Source organism: Salmo salar, chromosome ssa19, assembly GCF_905237065.1.
Source record: "Salmo salar chromosome ssa19, Ssal_v3.1, whole genome shotgun sequence".
NCBI lineage: Eukaryota > Metazoa > Chordata > Actinopteri > Salmoniformes > Salmonidae > Salmo > Salmo salar.
In genome coordinates this window covers 6,310,200-6,330,322 of record NC_059460.1, presented here as the reverse complement: position 1 = coordinate 6,330,322, position 20,123 = coordinate 6,310,200, and the positions used below count along the sequence as shown (strand labels likewise).

At 40.8% G+C, this 20,123-nt stretch overlaps 1 protein-coding gene across 5 annotated transcripts in view; it reads right to left on the bottom strand.

The window, feature by feature from the left end:
* Positions 1-3,969: 3,969 nt before the first annotated feature.
* Positions 3,970-20,123, bottom strand: part of ccdc186 (coiled-coil domain-containing protein 186) — a 146,777-nt gene continuing 130,623 nt past the window's right edge. For all 5 annotated transcript variants that reach the window (XM_014157070.2, XM_014157071.2, XM_045702014.1 and 2 more), the window contains 3 exons: positions 15,434-15,653; positions 11,666-11,885; positions 3,970-6,884 (listed from right to left, as the gene is read on the bottom strand). In XM_014157070.2, coding sequence (XP_014012545.1) covers positions 6,828-6,884; positions 11,666-11,885; positions 15,434-15,653 — 497 coding nt within the window. In that variant the 3' untranslated portion in view covers positions 3,970-6,827. The remainder of the gene's footprint in view (positions 6,885-11,665; positions 11,886-15,433; positions 15,654-20,123) is intronic.

The window sequence follows — 20,123 nt, the reverse complement described above, 5'->3', positions numbered from 1 at the left end:
TTATTTCCCTGACGTTTACTGACACTGGCCATATTCAACCCGGCTTTGAGCATTCGTAAATTCATCAGTTATTCTGCACTCTGGTACATTCAAACTAGTGCTTTGAAATCCAAACAAAATAGCCTGAGCGATTCTACCAAGTACCCCATTCAACAGTATCCATACTCAAATAGTGCGGTTACGCTGATAGAACGCTAACTTCAATACGCTGGTATATTGAGCTTTTGATTCTGGTTTTATGTGATTGTGCCAAGTCATAATTGCCTCCCTGAATTATTTGTTTGATTTGAATTCTCTATTAGCAGAGAAATGTTGCCCAATATTATCCAGTTTGCTCAATTCTTCCCATATTCGAGCCAAATTGGTAGAATTATCTTGCGCTTCTTTCAGCGACTCCATGGTTTTATTAAAATCCTCTAGGATCATTTTACAGAGAGAAATGGGGCCGTTTGTCGACATATGAATAGTTATTATTCCCAAACCTCTCCCTACTGTGTCCAGGTTGTTTTAGATGTATTCACTGCCGTCTATAATACACACCTTCTATTAACTATTTTCCAAACCTCTCCCTATTTTCCTGTGATATTTGTATTTATTCTTTGCTCCCTAGTTTCGTTTTATTGTGCTATATTTATTTATTTAAACCACTCTCTTTCTCTTGTTCTTAGATTTCTCCCTACAGGTCCAGGGCTAAATCTTTCTAACGGTCTGTTTAAGCCCTGGATGGCTTGACCACATCCTCTTCCCTTCTATTTATATCCACGTAATTTTTCTTTCTCTGATTATTGTACTCAGTCTATTGGTTATTGCCCATCTCTAGGTTTTTATAATTGTTCTCTCTTTTTGAGTATATTCTTACTTCAAATGTTCCAATTTCTATGTACTGTATATTCTTCTACCTTGCAACACAGTATGCAATTTTTAATGGCCTTACCGGGCTATCGCTGATGTCGTCTTTACATGTATTACTATTTCACTATAATGTTCATGTATTTCCAACTTATAGTATCATATAACTTCAATGGTTATTCATGTACCATTCACACTCCCCTCCTTTAGTGTGGGACTGGGTGCGTCCTCCCTACCAGGTCACACTTTAAGCATCAGTTCGGGAGAGGTACGCAAACCTTTCCCCACCAACATACTTTTTTTACACACCTCTTACGCTTTCCAAAGCAACCTGATTATACAGCACCCTTTCTGATTCACTTCAACACAGAAAAGGCAGTATTCTACAGGATTTCTACCTATCCAAGCAGTCCCCATTGATCGATTCACTTCAACACAGAATAGGCAGTATTCTACAGGATTTCTACCTATCCAAGCAGTCCCCATTGATCGATTCACTTCCTCAATGCAATAGGCAGTATTCTACAGGATTTCTATCCATCCAAGCAGTCCCCATTGATCGATTCACTTCAACACAGAATAGGCAGTATTCTACAGGATTTCTACCTATCCAAGCAGTCCCCATTGATCGATTCACTTCCTCAATGCAATAGGCAGTATTCTACAGGATTTCTACCCATCCAAGCAGTCCTTATCGATTCACTTCCTCAATGCAATAGGCAGTATTCTACAGGATTTTACCTATCCAAGCAGTCCCCATTGATCGATTCACTTCAACACAGAAAAGGCAGTATTCTACTGGATTTTTATCTATCCAAGCAGTCCCCATTGATCGATTCACTTCCTCAATGCAATAGGCGGTATCACAGGATTTCTACCCATACAAGCAGTCCCCATTGATCAATTTACTTCCTCAATGCAATAGGCAGTATTCTTCAGGATTTCTACCTATCCAAGCAGTCCCCATTGGTCGATTCAGTTCCTCAATGCAATAGGCGGTATCACAGGATTTCTACCCATCCAAGCAGTCCCCATTGATCGATTCACTTCCTCAATGCAATAGGCGGTATCACAGGATTTCTACCCATCCAAGCAGTCACCATTGATCGATTCACTTCCTCAATGCAATAGGCGGTATCACAGGATTTCTACCCATCCAAGCAGTCCCCATTGATCGATTCACTTCCTCAATGCAATAGACAGTATTCTACAGGATTTCTACCTATCCAAGCAGTCCCCATTGATCGATTCACTTCCTCAATGCAATAGGCGGTATCACAGGATTTCTACCCATCCAAGCAGTCCTTATCGATTCACTTCCTCAACATGATAAGTGGTATTACAGGATTTCTATTTCTATTATTCGACCATGCAGATGGACAGTTGCCACTCCAAACTGGATCAAACAGAACAATCAACAGGGCAGACAGACAACCTGAATGAGACTGAACACACCCACCCCAGATGAGCAACTGAGCGAGCTGGATGAATTGAATGGCCCACTGACTCGGACTGATTGAATAAGATGAATGGGTTGCGTATTGTGCACAAACTCAGACAGGTCTACACAAATAAGTCCAGCCACACTGAATCAGACAACACAGTCACAACTCAAACAGACTGAACAAACTGGTCAGATGAACTGCCCAAACAAATTAGTGAATAACCCCACTCAACTGAGCCAGTCAAGACAGATAAAGCACACAACTCTCTCTCTCCAGTGGTCACACCCCAATTACTATACTATATTTTCACTGTTGCAACCCTCAAAGCTTTTTATCCTCTCGTTATTTTGCATGCATTTCATTTGAACTCAATAAAATAAAGCTCCCAATATTTCTTTGGTTCGTAAAATTTGGAGACCTACTTGGTGACCTACCAACTCTATACTATAGGCAAACATTTTTACCTTTGTTTTCAAGTGGCTGTTTGTTTGTGCTGTTTGGCCAAGAAGTCCCTCCGCAGCTGCAGATTTTCACCGTCTCTGGTCTCTTTTCGCCACTCCTGGCAAGCTCGCCATTTATCTCGTGGAAATATTCAGTCAATAATATTTCCCAAATACCGGAGCATGTGAGTTCAATTAGATTTTATTTCAAAGTAATATAAGCCGAGCTGGTTCAAGAAGTAACTCCCTTTCCAGCCTTGGCACACACTTTTTATACAGGTCTCATCCTTACGTCACACACATAGTAACTCCTCTTTATGTTAATGGTTCATCCACTCTGGCATTTAGCCACCATTATCTTTTTGCGTTGCACTCATTTTAGTTTGGTTGCACATTAGGGCATAGAAACATTATGCCATAGCAATGGTACAAAAATAAACAGACATGCCCACTCCCCATACAGGTGCATGTCTAATGGTGCTTAATGACCTAGACACACATATAGAGTGCACCTATCCTGCTGACTACTATGAAATGTATAATGGCCACATATGTACTGGAACATTTCCAATACTATCATTTGTTTTTCAATAGGACAATGACCCAACACACCTCCAGGCGGGCCTCCACAATCACCAATTGACCAATCAACCAATTGAGATGGTTTGGGATGAGTTGGACCGCAGACTGAAGGAAAAGCAGCCAACAAGTGTTCAGCATATGTGGGAACTCCTTCAACACTGTTGGAAAAGCATTCAAGATGAAGCTGGTTGAGAGAATGCCAAGAGTGTGCAAAGCTGTCATCTAGGCAAAGGCTGGCTATTTGAAGAATCTGAAATATAAAATATTTTGATTTGTTTAACACTTTTTTTGGTCACTACATGATTCCATGTGTGTTATTTCATAGTTTGTCTTCACTATTATTCTACAATGTAGAAAATAATCAAATAAAGAAAAACCCTGAACAGTTTGGACACCTACTCATTCAACTACAGTACCCTAGCAGTAGTCAAGCTGCTTATGCTGAAAAGCCTTGTTAGTGCATAGGGTAAATTAGCTTTTGGATTTCCAGTTTTTTTTCTCAGATTCAGACGAAAGCTAATATTTCACTTAACTTGTTTTGTATTAATATGTTACAGGTTTCTAGTGATGCTTACAAAGACAATTTCCTCTGAGCTGTACATTAAATCACTAGGGTGCTTTCTGTGTAAGGGACAATACAAACAAGACAATAATGAAGAGAAACAAAGAGATTCATCTCTTTTATTCCCTGTAAACACCATATATACATATTGGATTTGGAATTTTAAAAACATTTGACCATTTTACAGAAGATCATATCTACAAATGTATAATAATCACAGTTTGAATATTCAATCAAACAGAGCACATCGAACAACACCAAGACAATCAACAGTAAATACCAACATCTCGCTATAGTCAGTCATAATTTTACACTCACAACACATCTGTTCATATTGCTAATTTCACTGGTACGGGAGACACATTTGCCACTCTCTCTCTTTGTGGACTGGTCTCCCAGGCAAATAACATTAATTTAACATTGCTCCAATGTTTTCATGTTGTGAGAATGTAGGCCTAGGTTGGACCACACATGGGAGTGTTTGACCCTTTTCACAATTCAAATTGTACTTTCCAGCACGTTTAAAGTAAAGGTTCCAGCAACTATGGTGGATGCGGAACCAGGCCAGTGCATGGCTTAGTAGTGTGAAACAGGTACTAGAGTTATGCTTCCAATGTTTTTGTTGTCATGGAGGACACATTTCTTTAACCATAAGAGTACCACATTATCCACAGTCACTACATTTGTCTTACCAAGATATCTAGTATGTTGTTCATTTGACAATCAAATTAAACAGTAATGAAACGATTCAGGCAAATTATTTTGCTGTGTCAAATGAACAATAATTGTTGCCTTTGTAACATGACAAGTTACAAAAATTATTGATTGGTGAAAGTCTTCATTGGTTGAAGATACTCTACAATGTTAATCTTTAAGCCATATCAACAGTTTGCTGATCAATGATAAACTGTTTTACCCAGTGTATATAGCTCTGCTTCTGGGGTATTTGGGTAACTCCGTGCATAATAACGAGATGTCCGCAAGCCATTTCATTATGTTAATGTATTTATTCAGAATAATTCCTTCTTGAATAGTCTCTCAAGCTGGTCCTGAAAAATCGATTGACTCATTTGCCCACGCTGCATGTTCTCTACGCACTGTTGCGGAGTAGAGAGCCAGGTTGTGAATCCTGTGTTTTCGGTTTGCCAAGTTGAAAGGGTGCAAAAAGAACAGTAGTGTTTCCCCTAGATTTTTTTTTTCCTAAGCGGGACTTAAAAGCCCTCAAACCAACAAGCCGTAAACATCAAATTACACAAAACAAATCGATCCGGTGATTGTTCAATAGCGGGGGGCCAAGTGGACTTGTTTGGGGGAGAAGGCATCCCACCTAAACAATGGTGGGAGAAACACTAAAATCCCAGAGGCGTCAAGAGGGGCCTCCTTTACACTATAGTCGAAATAGTTACACATAGGTGACAAAAAACAAATAGGGGGAAAATAACTACAACCAAAGACTGCAGCTTAGGAGCTAGTCCTTCATCAGAGTTCTCCATATACTTCATACTTGTGTGTGTGTGTGTGTGTGTGTGTGTGTGTGTGTGTGTGTGTGTGTGTGTGTGTGTGTGTGTGTATTTGTCATAGACAAGGCAGCCGTGGCTGAGGAAAAGTCACTCTTTATCATGTCCTTGACAAAAGCATGGCCAGAAGCCAGTGTGTTGCAGGTGCATGTCAGCTCTTCTACTCTGAGCGAGTGGTCGGGCTACCTTTAAATGTAAATGTTGTTTACACCCATCCCCGGGACCATACGCCTCCAGCTCGGCCAGGTGACCCTCACTATGACAGCTGAAGAACATACTGGTGAAGAAGCAAATGGGGGGGGGGGAGCCTACAATGCTTCGTCCTACAAATTAATGACAGTAAAAACAAGGGAGTGTGTGAGAAAGGATGGAAACAAACAATTGAATATAAAATAATACTATAAAAGATTTCCTTCAGTGAATGGACAAAATGAAGAACAGAAAGGAGAGAGAGCAATGGACTTGATTTTAAACTCTGCAAAAGCTAAAGAAAACATTAAATGCCAATCAAAACTGACAGAAATAAATAAATCACATTAAATGACCAACTAAAGACCAGCCCTAGATTCTGAACTCATTATTATTTATACAACTTCATAGTAGGACATTTGGGGTCAAGCCAGGAGTTATTTTTTGACATTGGTGTTTGCAGAATGTAGGCCAACTAGAGAATCCTGACTCCAGATACTTTGTCATAAATTGAACATTTGATGTCAATGGGAGATATGCATAGAAATACAAGTTATGAAAAACCATCTCAAGTAACATTTTTGCCTTAAGTGCTTTGTAGGGCGAAAAAGGAAAGTGGACCTGGTGGACAAATTTTTGAAGGGTTGTGCGTTGAGTGCATTAGTAGTCTTTAGTTACTGGTTCACAGTGAGAGTACTACTGTAAGCGTTAGGGGTCACAGCGGTAATTCAAAAATATATTCAGCAAATTGGCACAAACACTTTTTTGGGAGAGTAATAAGGATTGGCATGCACACGGACCTGCATTAGAAACTGGCTTCAGAAAATGCTAACCAACATAATCCTTTCAATTCATTCATAAATAAAGCTATCCTTGGCATCCCAGGAAAGTGTATTAGATTATGCAAGGGGGGGGATAGTAGGACAATCCATTGGTCAGAGGATCTGAGTACTCATCCCATTGGAGAGAAGAGTTGAGAACATGGGGGTTTTCAAAATGAGAACAGGCGACTGGTATTCAACATTCAAATTGCTCCTTTACACTGCGTGTGTGCATGTGTGTGGATGTGTGTGCGTGTGTGTATGCATGTGTGTGTTCGCATGTGTGTGTCTCAGTTAAATTGTTGATGTGGCACAAGATAGTTGGTGGGGTCTTCAACATTCCCTCTTCACTTGGTCCTCTATAATTTCCTTCAGACACCGTCGTCTAGCATGCGCCACTTCCTCTGAGCAATGTCCTCCAGCTATCGTTGCTGTTTGATAAGTCGCTCAATCTCCGCCCCTAACGTCTGAAGATTTTCCTACAGAGAGATAGATAGAGAGAGAGAGAGACACACATCAGGCAACCCATTCAACAGTGAAATATTCTGAGCTGGACTACATCGTTTCCCATCATTTGTAGTCCTTCACCTTGCACATTTCTAGGTCATCAAAGTTAGACGACTGGAGAAATGGAAGATGAGAATGAGGACAGAGAGAGAGAGAGTACAAGACAGAGAGGGGGAACAAGATGGTGAAAAAGACGTACAGAAGAAAGAACGAGAGAGGAGAGAGAAAAACGGTGAAAAACAGAAAGATGCTTGCAGCAGGGATGGATGCATATCGTCTTGGTGCTTTCCTTAGAGACTGTTTAATTGCCTGATCACCCCAGTAGACTGACTAATCCTACCATGGGCAATGCTCTGCTGGTCAAACAACTGGACATCAAACATCAAACCTGGGTCTTCTGTGCAACTCAAAACCACAATAACCCACTGAGCTTAAGTCTAGGCATTTGTTCTGGGAGCTAACATGAGATTTTGGGTTTCAGTCAAGGTAACTCATAATGCGAGGATAGTTCAGCAAACCAGCGCGCTGTTACACAGGTACAGTATCTTACTTGTATTTATTTATTTTTATTTAACTAGGCAAGTCACGGCGGCCAAGTCCGGCCAAACCCTCCCCTAACCCGGAAGACGCTGGACCAATTGTACGCCGCCCTATGGGACTCCAGATCACGCCGGTTGTGATATCTGTGAAGCCAGCTACCATAATTAGTGGCTTTCCATAGCAATATCCCAGTGAGCAATGACCAACACAGGACATCCATGGACGTTAAAAGTGGTTGAAATTTGGTTAGTCTGCTCTGGCCTTGATTTCAATGTCTACAGATGTAGATTTTTGGTCAGGTCCGAACCGGCCTTGATTTGACCCGAACATAGATGTCAATACTGTTTTACTGTACTCTACTGTACAGTACTCTACTGAACTCTACTGTACAAACTTGTGAAACAGACGTCTATGATTGGTTCAGATTTGGTCCAGTTTATTTAATTGTCAGCCATTGTTGCCATTAATGCTAGTTATTGCTAGTTTGACCACCATAGGGCATCTTTGAGAAGCATTTGATAGTCTTCAATATTGTCTGTACTAGAGAATTTAAAACCTTTTTTTCTAAGAACATAGTATATGGGATTGATTTGAAGAAATGTAGCTTAATTAATTTGATTAACATTATAGTGTTTCTATTCCAAGAAAAAACGAAACATGAAACCCTAAGGGTTTCCGTTAGGAACATATGGCGCTGTACAACTTGACGGTCGGGAGTAGGCTACAGTACTAAGAGCATAACACTTCCACACCCTAATTGTAGTCTAACCAATACCCAAACAGAGATTCAGTGAAAATAAAAAATCTCATTGATTTACCAAGACCAGTCCCCATGCTTGTCTCAGAGCAGCGCGAAACGATGCTGAAATAGTTGACCACACGCGGGTAGGCTATTACTTCAAATCCTATTGCTTCTAACTTCAATAAGCTTTTAAAATAAATAAGACCTACACCACTTTTAACAGCACATTACTCAACACTAGTGAGACTCATTTCACCTACGGTAGGACCTACAGTATATCTACAAATATTTTTTTCAATGACGTGACTCTCCGCCAATAACTACATTTTGAGGATTGGAGGATTCTAAATGAATATCTAAGGGATATTTTCCATTAGGATCTGTGATAATATCTAAGGGGCACTTTTCGTTAGGGCAAATCTGATATGTGAGAATATCTAAAGGACTTATATATCATTCTAAATGAAATAATAATAATGGCTTTGTTTAAAAAAATAATGATATTTTGGAGATTATTTCATTTTCAAATAACCAAAAGTGAGCGTTTGTAATCTGAATAACAGCCAAAATTATATTTATAAAGGCCAAAATATTTATTTATATTTTTAGAGGGAGAGAAACCAAAAGCCCGCAATGCCTATTTTTTGGACAAGGACATCCCGGCCGGTCAAACCCTAAAACTAACCCAAATGACGCTGGGCCAATTGTGTGTCGCCCTATGGGACTCCCTATCACGGTCGTATGCGATACAGCCTGGATTCGAACCAGGGACCAGTGCCTCTTGCACTGAGATGCAGTGCCTTAGACCACTGCGCCACTCGGGAGCCATGATCAATATGACCAATATATATTGTCCTGCTAATAGCCCTTCCTAGAAACGTTGTTTGCAGAATTCCCTGCCTGCTACGCTTCTGAAAAACAAGCTAAATAATATTAATAATACTTTTTCACTTGTTAAAGGTTCCAATTGATGACTTTTTTTAATCAATTAGTATATTTAAGTTTAACCATAATATTTGTTGTATTATTTGTTCTGTCTTTTCTGGTGGATTAAACTGAAATTTTATTTTTAAAATAATGATATTTTGGAGATTATTTCGGTTTCAAATAACTGAAAGTGAGCGAAAAAAGGCCATTCTTGAACATGAGGTGAGACAAATTTGTAAATAAAGCCAGTTTGTTATTTAGAATGGGATTGATTTTAAGAAAGCTTAATTAATTTGAATAATATTATGGAGTTTCTATTCCTTGAAAAACAAAACCCTCAGGGTTTCCGTTAGGAAAATATGGCGCTGTACAAAGTGACCTTTATATAACTATGCAAGTCTGTTAAGAACAAATTCTTATTTACAATGTCGGCCTACACCGGTCAAACCTGGACGACGCTGGGCCTATTGTGCGCCGCCCTAAGGGACTCCCAATCACGGCCGGTTGTGATACAGCCAACCTAACTAAGAAATACATTTGACTATACAATTCTCCCCCTACCCTCCTTCTTTGCAAGAGTCTATTGTCCTGCTAATAGTCCATAATGGCACTGTACAATGTGACCGGTCGGGAGTAGGCTACAGTACTACAGTAAGAGCAAAATAATCCTGACATTTCCATACCCTAATTGTAGTATAACCAGTACCCATGCTTGTCTCAGAGCAGCACTGTCTTGACCTCTGAATGCTGTCTTTTCCCCCTTCCACTTGCCTCTTCCATTAATTTTGAAAGGGTATTTTCCAGTAAGCAACAATTTGTTCCCCTTCATTAGCCTATTTTGTCCCAATATTTCTGTCATTCAGTGATATTTATTCCCATATTCATTCGTTATGGATCATGAGAGATGGTGGAAATATTTTTCCTTTTACAGACTATAATACATGGTGTCCAGGTCAGGGTAACCAAAACATTTCTTTATTAAAGACTATCAGAAAGAATGTTGGTACTTATTTATTTTGATCCAAAGCCACGAATGAGTGAGTCACTCAGCTTTATGTAGGTGCCGAGGCTCTATGACTGCGCCATCAACTTGATTATTTAGCAGACATCACTTGCTTATATTCTCTTAGAATAAAACCTTAACAACCCTTTTAGTAAGTAATACTGACATGTAGTAACAAAAGAATAAGTGTATTTTTCCAGGTGTGCGTGCAGGACAGAGGAATAGCAATTCTTACACTATTGTTCAGGAAGAACGGAAAATTGCATGTCAATTCATAAACCATGTGCCATCGAACATCGTAAATCTCTTCCCAACTAGTTTACAATCTATATGGCTCTCCGCCAATAATTACATTTAGAGGATTGGAGGATTCTAAATTCTTTGTTTAAAAAATAACGATATTTTAGAGATGATTTCGTTTTCAAAGACGTCCTGGCCGGCCAAACCCTCCCCCAAACCGGACGACACTGGGCCAATTGAACGTCGCCTCTTTGGTCTCCTGGTCGCGGCTGGCACGGTATCGAACCAGCATCTGTAGCAACGCCATTTGCACTGCGATGCAGTGTCTTAGACCGCTGCGCCTCTCGGGAGGCCCCATCCACAAAGTTTTTTATGCTAATCAATTGCCTTGCACAAAGTATCAAAATACAGAGAGGTGTTGGTAAGAGGCTATTGTCCTGCTAATAGCCCATAATGGCGCTGTACAATGTCGGTAGTTCAATATAATTGAATATTGCCATTTCTCTTAGAATAAAAACCTTAGTGTAACAACAGTTTTAGTAAGTAATACTGATGAGTAGTAACATAAAAATGCATGATCTATAAAGTTTCCGTCTCATTACATTGTCATACATTTTATCTCCAGCCTGTAGGATACAGAAAAGGCCACATACTCTTTCTACCATATGCTATATCTGCTAAATAATTTTTTGGGACGAAATGTTGGAGCGATGCGTCTCTCCAACAGCACCCTGGAGAGGCGCACTGGGACTGTACAAAATAAATATTTTGCCTCACTGCCTTTTACAAGGTGGGCACTGGTTATCACAAGGCGACATCAGCGCTCAGCTAAAAAGCCAATTTCTCTACCTGGTTGAGAGAAATTGTCATTGTTTTTAGGCAGAATTATGTGAGGTTTTATGTGTTGATGGAGTTGTGTCTTGGTCAGTTTAGCTCAGAAAATGCCACCATTGTCAATCTGCCACCATTGGTGGCCACCTAATCCTGCTTAATGAGCGGGCCGTCCCTGTGTGTGCATAAAAGCGTTTCCACTGCAATTTGTTGCTTAATCTTTATTCCAGACAAAAAAAAATTACTGTAAATTTTTCTAGTTTGCATCATGCCTGTTCTTTTATGTGTCAGGTAATTCATCTGCATAAAATGGTTGGATGGAAACATGGTTACTGACTGATATGTCAACCGTAAAAACAGTACAGGGGTATGTAGTGTGAGCAGAAGTTAATTGTATAGCTTAATAAACTGAACTCTGGGGCTTTTATTCCCCGCAACACAAGGTGAGACAGTGTGTTCGGGGGACCCACCTTGAGTGTGATATTCTTGAGCAGCGTGTCCTCCAGCACGGCCTGCAGCTTCCTGTTGATCTCCAGCGAGAGGTCAAGGGTCAGGCCACTGTCAGCCGGGTGGGAGGTGTATAGGGAGGCCATGATGCCCCCCCGCCTGCCAAATTGGGCTTTGTTAAAGTCTGAGGCCTCTGAAGAGAGGGCGCCCGACTCCTCTCTCAGCACATAGCTCTGGATGATCCTGTCGGGGGCAGAGAAACAATAGTCCAGTCAGTTGCGCACATTAGACTACCATTCCAGGTGACTGCCATCCACACTCAATACCCACGGCGCTGCCATTTTTAACTGTTGGGCACATTCAATCAGAGCCCTAATGGCAGTAGTTGTGCCCATAAGAGTTAATTAAGCAGGTCACCACAGGAGAGAGGGTTGCCAAGACCCTATTAATCAAAATCACGCATATAATCAGTATGTGTGTGTGCATGCATGTGTATGTAGGCTATAACGCTTCAATGTTTCACTTGTTCATTTTCTTAGCATCAGCTCCAAATCATAGTCTACAAACAAGCTACAATGAACAAAAATAAATGCAACAACTTCAAATATTTCAGAAATCAGTCAATTGACATAAATTCATTAGGTCCTAATCTATGGATTTCACATGATTGGGAATACAGATATGCATCGGTTGGTCACAGATACCTTTAAAAAGTAGGGGGGCCTCTCGAGTGAGTGGCACAGCAGTCTATGATAGCTAATGTAAGAATTATAGCTAAAGTGAAAACACCTGTCTCCGGATTACATCTTCAAACTAAGGGCAACCTTGGCATGGCATCCGTGACAGGGAGACGCGTCCATCATGCATGATGATGTATGCAGGTAGCATTAGCGAGCTACATTTTCAGATATTACACGTTTCTAATTTTGACAGAAAGTGGTTTCATTTCAAGCTAAAGTGTACTGTTAGCTAGCTAGCTAATGTTAGCTGGCTGGCTCCCTAGCTGACGTTATTATTTGTATCCCAGAGCTGTTTGCTTTGCTAGTTAGAGCCTAATGTCAGCTAGCTAACATTGAACCTGGTTGGTTAGCTCCCAGCAGATTCATGCAGGGTAGCAATGACATGATTTGGCACTATGTTCATTGTTGTTTAACTACCTAACGTTAGCTGGCCTGCTCGTTAGCTAACGTTACGTGACGTGTGTGATCTTACAAGTTGTTTACCTAGCTAGGTTCATTGTTTCCCTAGCTAGCTAGCTACATGTCTATCTAGCTAGCTACAAGTGTTACAACACCCGGTGAATATGGTAAGTGTCAGTAAACGTTGGCAAAAAAGCGTAATGAAATTGTTACCAGCAGAGCTGGTTAGGATGTTTTCATGTTATTCAGAGGTAAACAAATCATTGGCCAGAGGGTGTGCGCTCTGAACGCTCCGAGAGCGAAACAAGGGTCTAAAGCTTAAGGTGTAAACGATGCTGAATGGGTGTAGACAAATTAGAGCTCTTCACTAGATACTAAAACATTCAAAGACCATTTTCTCAAAAGTGAGTTTACAAGTTTATCAACTTTCAAAGCAGAATTACTTTCCCATTGTTCCTCAAAAATGCAGTGTATGATATACCAATTTATAACTCTTATCCAATGTATTTTATCCAATGTAAAAAACACAATTTAAAATGTTGCTACATAAGACCGAATCCAGGTGGTGAGTCACTTATTTGAAGCAAGGTAAGACATGCCTCATTATTTGAAGTAAAGTAAAACGTGCAGGTTTCAAACAATTATACTGCCTCAAGCTCACATTAAGAAGTGGTGGGTGATGGGCCTCCCAAGTGGCGCAGCGGTCTAAGGCACTGCATCGCGGTGCTTGAGGCGTCAATACAGACCCGGGTTTGATCCCAGGCTGTGTAACAGCCGGCCGTGACCGGGAGACCCATGAGGCGGTGCACAATTGGCCCAGCGTCGTCCCGAGTCAGGGGAGGGATTGGTCGGCCGAGATTTCCTTGACTCATCACGCCCTAGCGACTCCTTGTGGCGGGCTGGGCACCTACAAGCTGACTCCGGTCACCAGCTGGACGGTGTTTCCTCCGACAGACACATTGGTGTGGCTGGCTTCCGGGTTAAGCGAGCAGTGTGTCAAGAAGGAGCTATGGGACAAGACTTTAACTTCCAATTGGATACCACAAAATAAGGGCGAAAAAGGGTGAAAAGTACCAAAAAATATAATAATAATATACAATACAAATAAAGTGGGTGATGCACAGATATCCTGCCTACAGTTGACTAGAGCCTATGCCCTCAAATGGCAAATGGGAGGCAAGCTTTAATTACGAGTTGATAATTAGATAGTTTTTTTTATAGAAGATTAGATTTAGAATTGTTATTTGTTGCACAATGACTGGGATTATGAAAGCACGTTTCACTCCAATACCAGCTTTTTGAGGAGCTGACGGGTTATTGGCCATTATGCTCCTAAAACTAGGCTCTGTATGCTGTGAGTGTGAATCTTAGATACATGACGACTAACGAAAACACACACACGCACCAATTTAATTCCACTAAAGTATGCAAATTAACCTATAGACCGATAAGCATGACTGGTCAAATGTATTTTCACTGGCTAACCGATTAACAGTTAACCATTAAAATCCCTACTTGCTATTGTCACAAGTTTCAATTAAGCTTTTGATGAAAAAGTCTGTTCCAAGTATTTTCTGTTGGTTACGTCATTTTACTATTTAGAATTCATTTAAACGGTTGTTTACTGGTTAACGGGGTCAGTTGGTCGACAGCAAGATTGAAGAAAATTGTGTCCCTAAAAAAACGATTGCATAACCCTAACTCTTCTCTCCAGCTATCACTCAATAGTCTGGCTGCTGATAAAGTGTTTAATGTGATTAAACATGGTAAGGAGTGGCGTGTCCCCCTAGCTTGTGATGTGTTCCATACTGTCTGTTTGGCTTTGGAGGTGGGCATGAATATGGATATGCCATCGTTAGTGAGTGACACTGACGCATCATGGACCAAGCAGCTATAAATATCCGATAATCTTGTCTGTCAGAAGAGGGGATGGACAAGTGTATGTGTGTTTGTGAGAGAGAGAGCGAGCGAGCGAAATTCTTACTGGCTGACAAGACACTGATAAACAGATGACGTGCCAAACACCTGCCAAAAATCACTCAAACACAGCCTTCAAGAATCCACCAAGAACTCTAAAAGGAATGACGTCACGTGACACCACCTGACTCTGTGACGGTGTCAGCAAATCAAAGCAGAGTTTGTAATAGCAGAGTGAGTTAGCGGAGGCTAAAGCCAGGTTAAGGCTAAATTAAAGTTATTACCTCCCATGGTAGAGACTCTCTGCTCGTCATTAGCATTCACTTTGGTTAGACCTCTGCTAAGCCTTACATTAGCATTAGTTTGCTGAATATTCTTACCATTAGCATCATGTTTTGCTATGCTTCTGCTTGCCATTAGCTTCCTATTTGACTAAGTCCTCATGTTTTTATAGGCTGCTTGTATTAGCTGTTATAGCCATACTTTCCCAAGCATCCAGTGTGGCAAAACACAAACCATGCCAACAGCGCAAGTAGACCAGAACAGTTTTGTAGAACAAAAAAAACAAAAATCCAATGGCAAGCCAACTCCTGCCAGTAAAACAAATCCTTATCCGTCTCCATCATTTTTCTTTTGCGGCAAGGAGAAAAAGTCAAAATAGGGGATTGAACCCACAACCATCGGAGTTGTACATGTGTGCTTTCTGCTGGGAGTGTTACCACTTCTCTCACTCACTTTGTCTTCTTGCGGATCTCCTCCACCAGCTGCTTGATGTGGTCCTCCATGAACTCTATCTTCTCCTGCTTGCGGGCGTGGGACTTCTGTAGACGCACAATACGCTCCACAAGCACGGCCTTGTCCACCTCGGGGTAGCTGTCCACCACCGTTGGGCCCGACTGGCTCTCCAGTGAGCGCTCCTCCATGCTGCTGCCGCCGTGCCGCGCATTCAGGGAGCCTGGAGAACATAACATACAACTTCATTGTCTATCGAAACGTTTTCCTATCTTAAATTCCCAACCGCACACGCACGCACGCACGCCCGCCACACACACCCCACACACACACACACACACACACACACACACACACACACACACACACACACACACACACACACACACACACACACACACACACACACACACACACACACACACACACACACACACACACACGAGAGGTGGCAGCGGCACAGGCTCAGCCACAGAGGAGCGTCTGTGCACCAGGTTAGGTGTTAAGTGCCTCAAGGGCACAACCATAGAAATATAATTATTTTTCAGTACGTGGCACCAGAGATTCTGATGCCAGCAACACTCTGGTTCCTGGCTCATTCCCCCAGATTTACCCCATCAGCCCTGGGATTTGAACAAGAGGGATGTGGGAGAGCATAGGATTTAGGCAATGTGGGGCTAGTAATAGTAATTGCGTGAGAAAACTTCTGTAGATTCTTCTGTCTGCAACAGTGCACCAACCCTGGTTCTGAAGAGCAGGCTTTTTTCCAGCCTAGCACTAACACACCTGATTCAACTCATCCTGGTCTGCATTGAGGATTGTTTGAATCAAGTGTGTTAGCGAAGGGCTGGAACAAAAGCACATACTGCAGTTCTTCAGGTCTGGAGTTATTAGTATTAGCCCTACTCCTCTCTCCTCATCTCCTTCTTAAAACCCATTGAATGAGAAAGCCAGAGGTCCCTCCCCTCTGACCTTTCCCTCCAATGGGCTGTGAGAAAGCAATGAGGAAAGAGGACGTGAGGAGTATGCAATTGAGATCTTCCCTAGCACACGCTAGCTAGCTGTTCATTATGACAATGTTTTCTTATTTAAACCTTATGTGCATTACACTATGATATTCAATACAAAATGTATTGGCTATATACAATGAGGAATATAAAATGATACAACGTCTATAAGGTGGAGTGCCTGGATACAGCCCCTAGCTGTGGTATATTGGCCATATAGGGGCGGCAGGTAGCCTAGTGGTTAGAGCGTTGGGCCAGTAACCGAAAGATGGCTGGATCAAATCCCTGAGCTGAAAGTAAAAATCTGTCGTTCTGCCTCTGAACAAGGCAGTTAACCCACTGTTCCCCGGTAGGCCGTCATTGTAAATAAGAATTTGTTCTTAACTGACTTGCCTAGTTAAATAAAGGTTAAATAAAATAAATATACCACAAACCCCCGAGGTGCCTTATTAACTGGTTACCAACGTAATTAGAGTAGTAAAAATGCATGTTTTGTCATACCCGTGGTATACAGTCTGATATACCACGGATGTCAGCCAGTCACAATTCAGGCCTCGAACCACCCAGTTTATAATACACACATATACATTTTAGTCATTTAGCAGATGCTCTTATCCAGAGCGACTTACACTAGTGAATGCATACATTTCTTTTTTACTTTTTCTTTTTTTTTTTCTACTGGCCCCCCGTGGGAATCGAACCCACAACCCTGGCGTTGCACACACCATGCTGGCGTTGCACACACCATGCTGGCGTTGCACACACCATGCTGGCGTTGCAAACACCATGCTCTACCAACTGAGCCACAGGGACAGGGACACATTATTTACTATTCATTTCTATTGGGTACAAAATAATCTTAAACACAACCAAAACAAACTGCAAATGCATCCAACAAGTTTGTTGCAAATGCAAGGAATATGGGACCAAATAGAACACTTTATCCTACTTTAATACACATAAGTGAATTTTTCCAAATACTTTTGGTGCCATAAATATGTACAAAAATTGCTCTGATTTCTAAACGGTTCGCCCGATATGCATGAAAATACACAATAATTAAAACTGACAGTCTGCAGTTAGATCTGTTATGGTGACCGTATTAACGCCACACCGGCGGTCACGAGTCACGAAGGCCGTAAAAATTCCACGTGACCGTTTAGTCACGGTAATTAGGTTTCTTCAAGCTCTGATGCGGCTGATAGCCTACCAAACTTGCTAACTGCCTGGTACTCAGCACTCTATTGTCCCTCTAATCACTCTGACATCAATAAAAATGTCATCTAAAATCTAATCTAACACTTCTATAGGCTATGGAATTGTGTGAGAAAACAGTGATGGCCTCTACTACAGTAAATAGAGGATCCCATCAGCTTTCTATAGGCTAGGTCTACTATATTTTTTTCTCAACTTTCCTAATATTAAGCACATTGCTTATATTTACAACAGGAGTATATAGCCTACCAGGCTGGCATGACAACGAACCACGGGAAAAGTGTATAGATGAAATGTATTTTTTCCCCCTGCCCGTTTAGATACAGGTGCATGATAATGGTCCATTCGAAATCAAAACAAATTTCACACATATATTATTTAGTATATGTAAAGACAAGATTAAATCAAGAATAGTTTGATCAGTGACAATATTAGTCTATCACTGATTAATTATATATTATCACTTGTGAATGATGCCTAGCACTTTTTCGAATCATAGTTGCACACCTCATGTAGCCTAGCCCATAGGCCTACATGTTTTGAGGGTTAGTATCACAACTAAAGTGGCCAAATAACTTCTTAAAATGAAGCACATTAATCCGCTTTACAAAGGGTGTAGAGCCTAACTGGCATACATACACAGCGTGTGACTTTCAAGTTTGGGGAAGATCATTTTCACCATAAAAATGCACCTTTATAATAAAAGCATTACCTGCATAATCACATTTGCGGTCACTTTTGAGAATGGTGTTTTCCCGCTAATGGAACATTCGTGCTTATAGCCTACTGCATTGCGGCACTTATAATGTGAAGAAATAGCCTAATAGTTTACCAACATTTTAAGCTAAACATTCTGATCTGTTGCGTCAGCATCATTGCGTAAAAAATATGTACTGATGCTAGTGGTTGAATTAATTTGGGATCTACCACATCCCACAACTGTCCCAAACTATATTTGGAATATTTATTTTAATTTTATTTATTCGCACAGAATAGGTAAACTTTTATACTATAGGGGATAGTACAAAAGTAGTGCTTTTGCTGTTCGTTAGGCTTAGTCATCTTGTTGGCTGACGAAAAGTAAATGTGGACTTCTCCCAATATCTTCAATATGCACCTCGGAATTAGATAAGGACGCGCGCAGTTGCGTCCCTGATGTGTCTGTCTTGTGAGTGAGAGGTGCTTCGGAGCATGCAGCACTAAGGAAGAAGGGAATTATAATTATTATATTTAGCCCAAGTGCACAAAGACCACTGGCCCCAAAAGGCATGGATTTTTTTTAAGGGGCATTACGGCCACACAAAGGGGATGCCAACGGGAAATTTGAGGCATTATCAAACTGTGAATGAGAGACTGATGAAGTGTGTGCAGCCTGCGCAAAAAATCATTAGTCACTTGATGCAGCCTTAAAATGTATTAAAAATCTGAACATATAGCCCAACGTTTGTAGAACAACTAGTTACATTAATAATTCTAAGCATATAAGAGTACCTATTTCTTTGTTAACCGTTCAACACAGAATAGCCGCATGTGCGCTATTCCTCAAATCCTTTGGAGAAAATATCCTTTATATTTGATTCAGCTTTCTTCAATTGTATTCTTCACACTATAAAATAATGCCACGTAATTATAAGCAAATGTTTTCAGCTAAATGAACTAGTGTAGCTCACAGCCATGTGGCATAGCCAGATTAGGACCTAACATAAGGACAACTCAAGAGTATGCTATTCTGTTCTTCTGAAATAGACTATATTTTCTTATATCATGTTTCTTTAGACCTGTCTAAAATAAATAATGTATTTATTGTGAAGGTGTAGATAACTATACTACATGTATTTATTAGCGTTTTTAAAATGTAGATGTTCCAAAGGTCTGCATCAGTGGCGTGTAGGCTGTGTGTGGAAGCCAGGAGATGATAAATGTGTTTATGTTCATTAATGGTCAATTACCGAGAGCTTGACAATCACCGGCTGACAACATTTAGTGACCGCCACAGCCCTATCTGCAGTTTAACTTCATAGTCATTGTATCATTAAAAATCTGCTGGAGTACAGAACCAAGATACAAACAAATGTGTCACTGTCTAAATACTTTTGGACCTCACTGTATTAACAACTGTAAATGGCATGTGCTGATGAATGAAAATGTTTATGCATGAAAATGCTTTTAGTCACACACTTGCAGAGCAAAAAAAACTTTGTACAGTAGCTGCGTCAGAGAACCGCAAATCAAACCATACCTGAGATAACTGACAAGCTGGGTAACAAATGTATTGATGATTTAGAGGTAAATTCATGCTTTCCTAACTTTTACTCACAATTATACACTTCAGAATCCGCTGGTAATCCTACCTTACTCGACACCTTCTTTGAGAACTTAGATATTCCTACAGTTGAACCTGAGATAGCTCCTGAATTAGAAAAACAGTTCTCTGTAGAAGAGATTGTTTTAGCAATTAAATCTATGCAGTG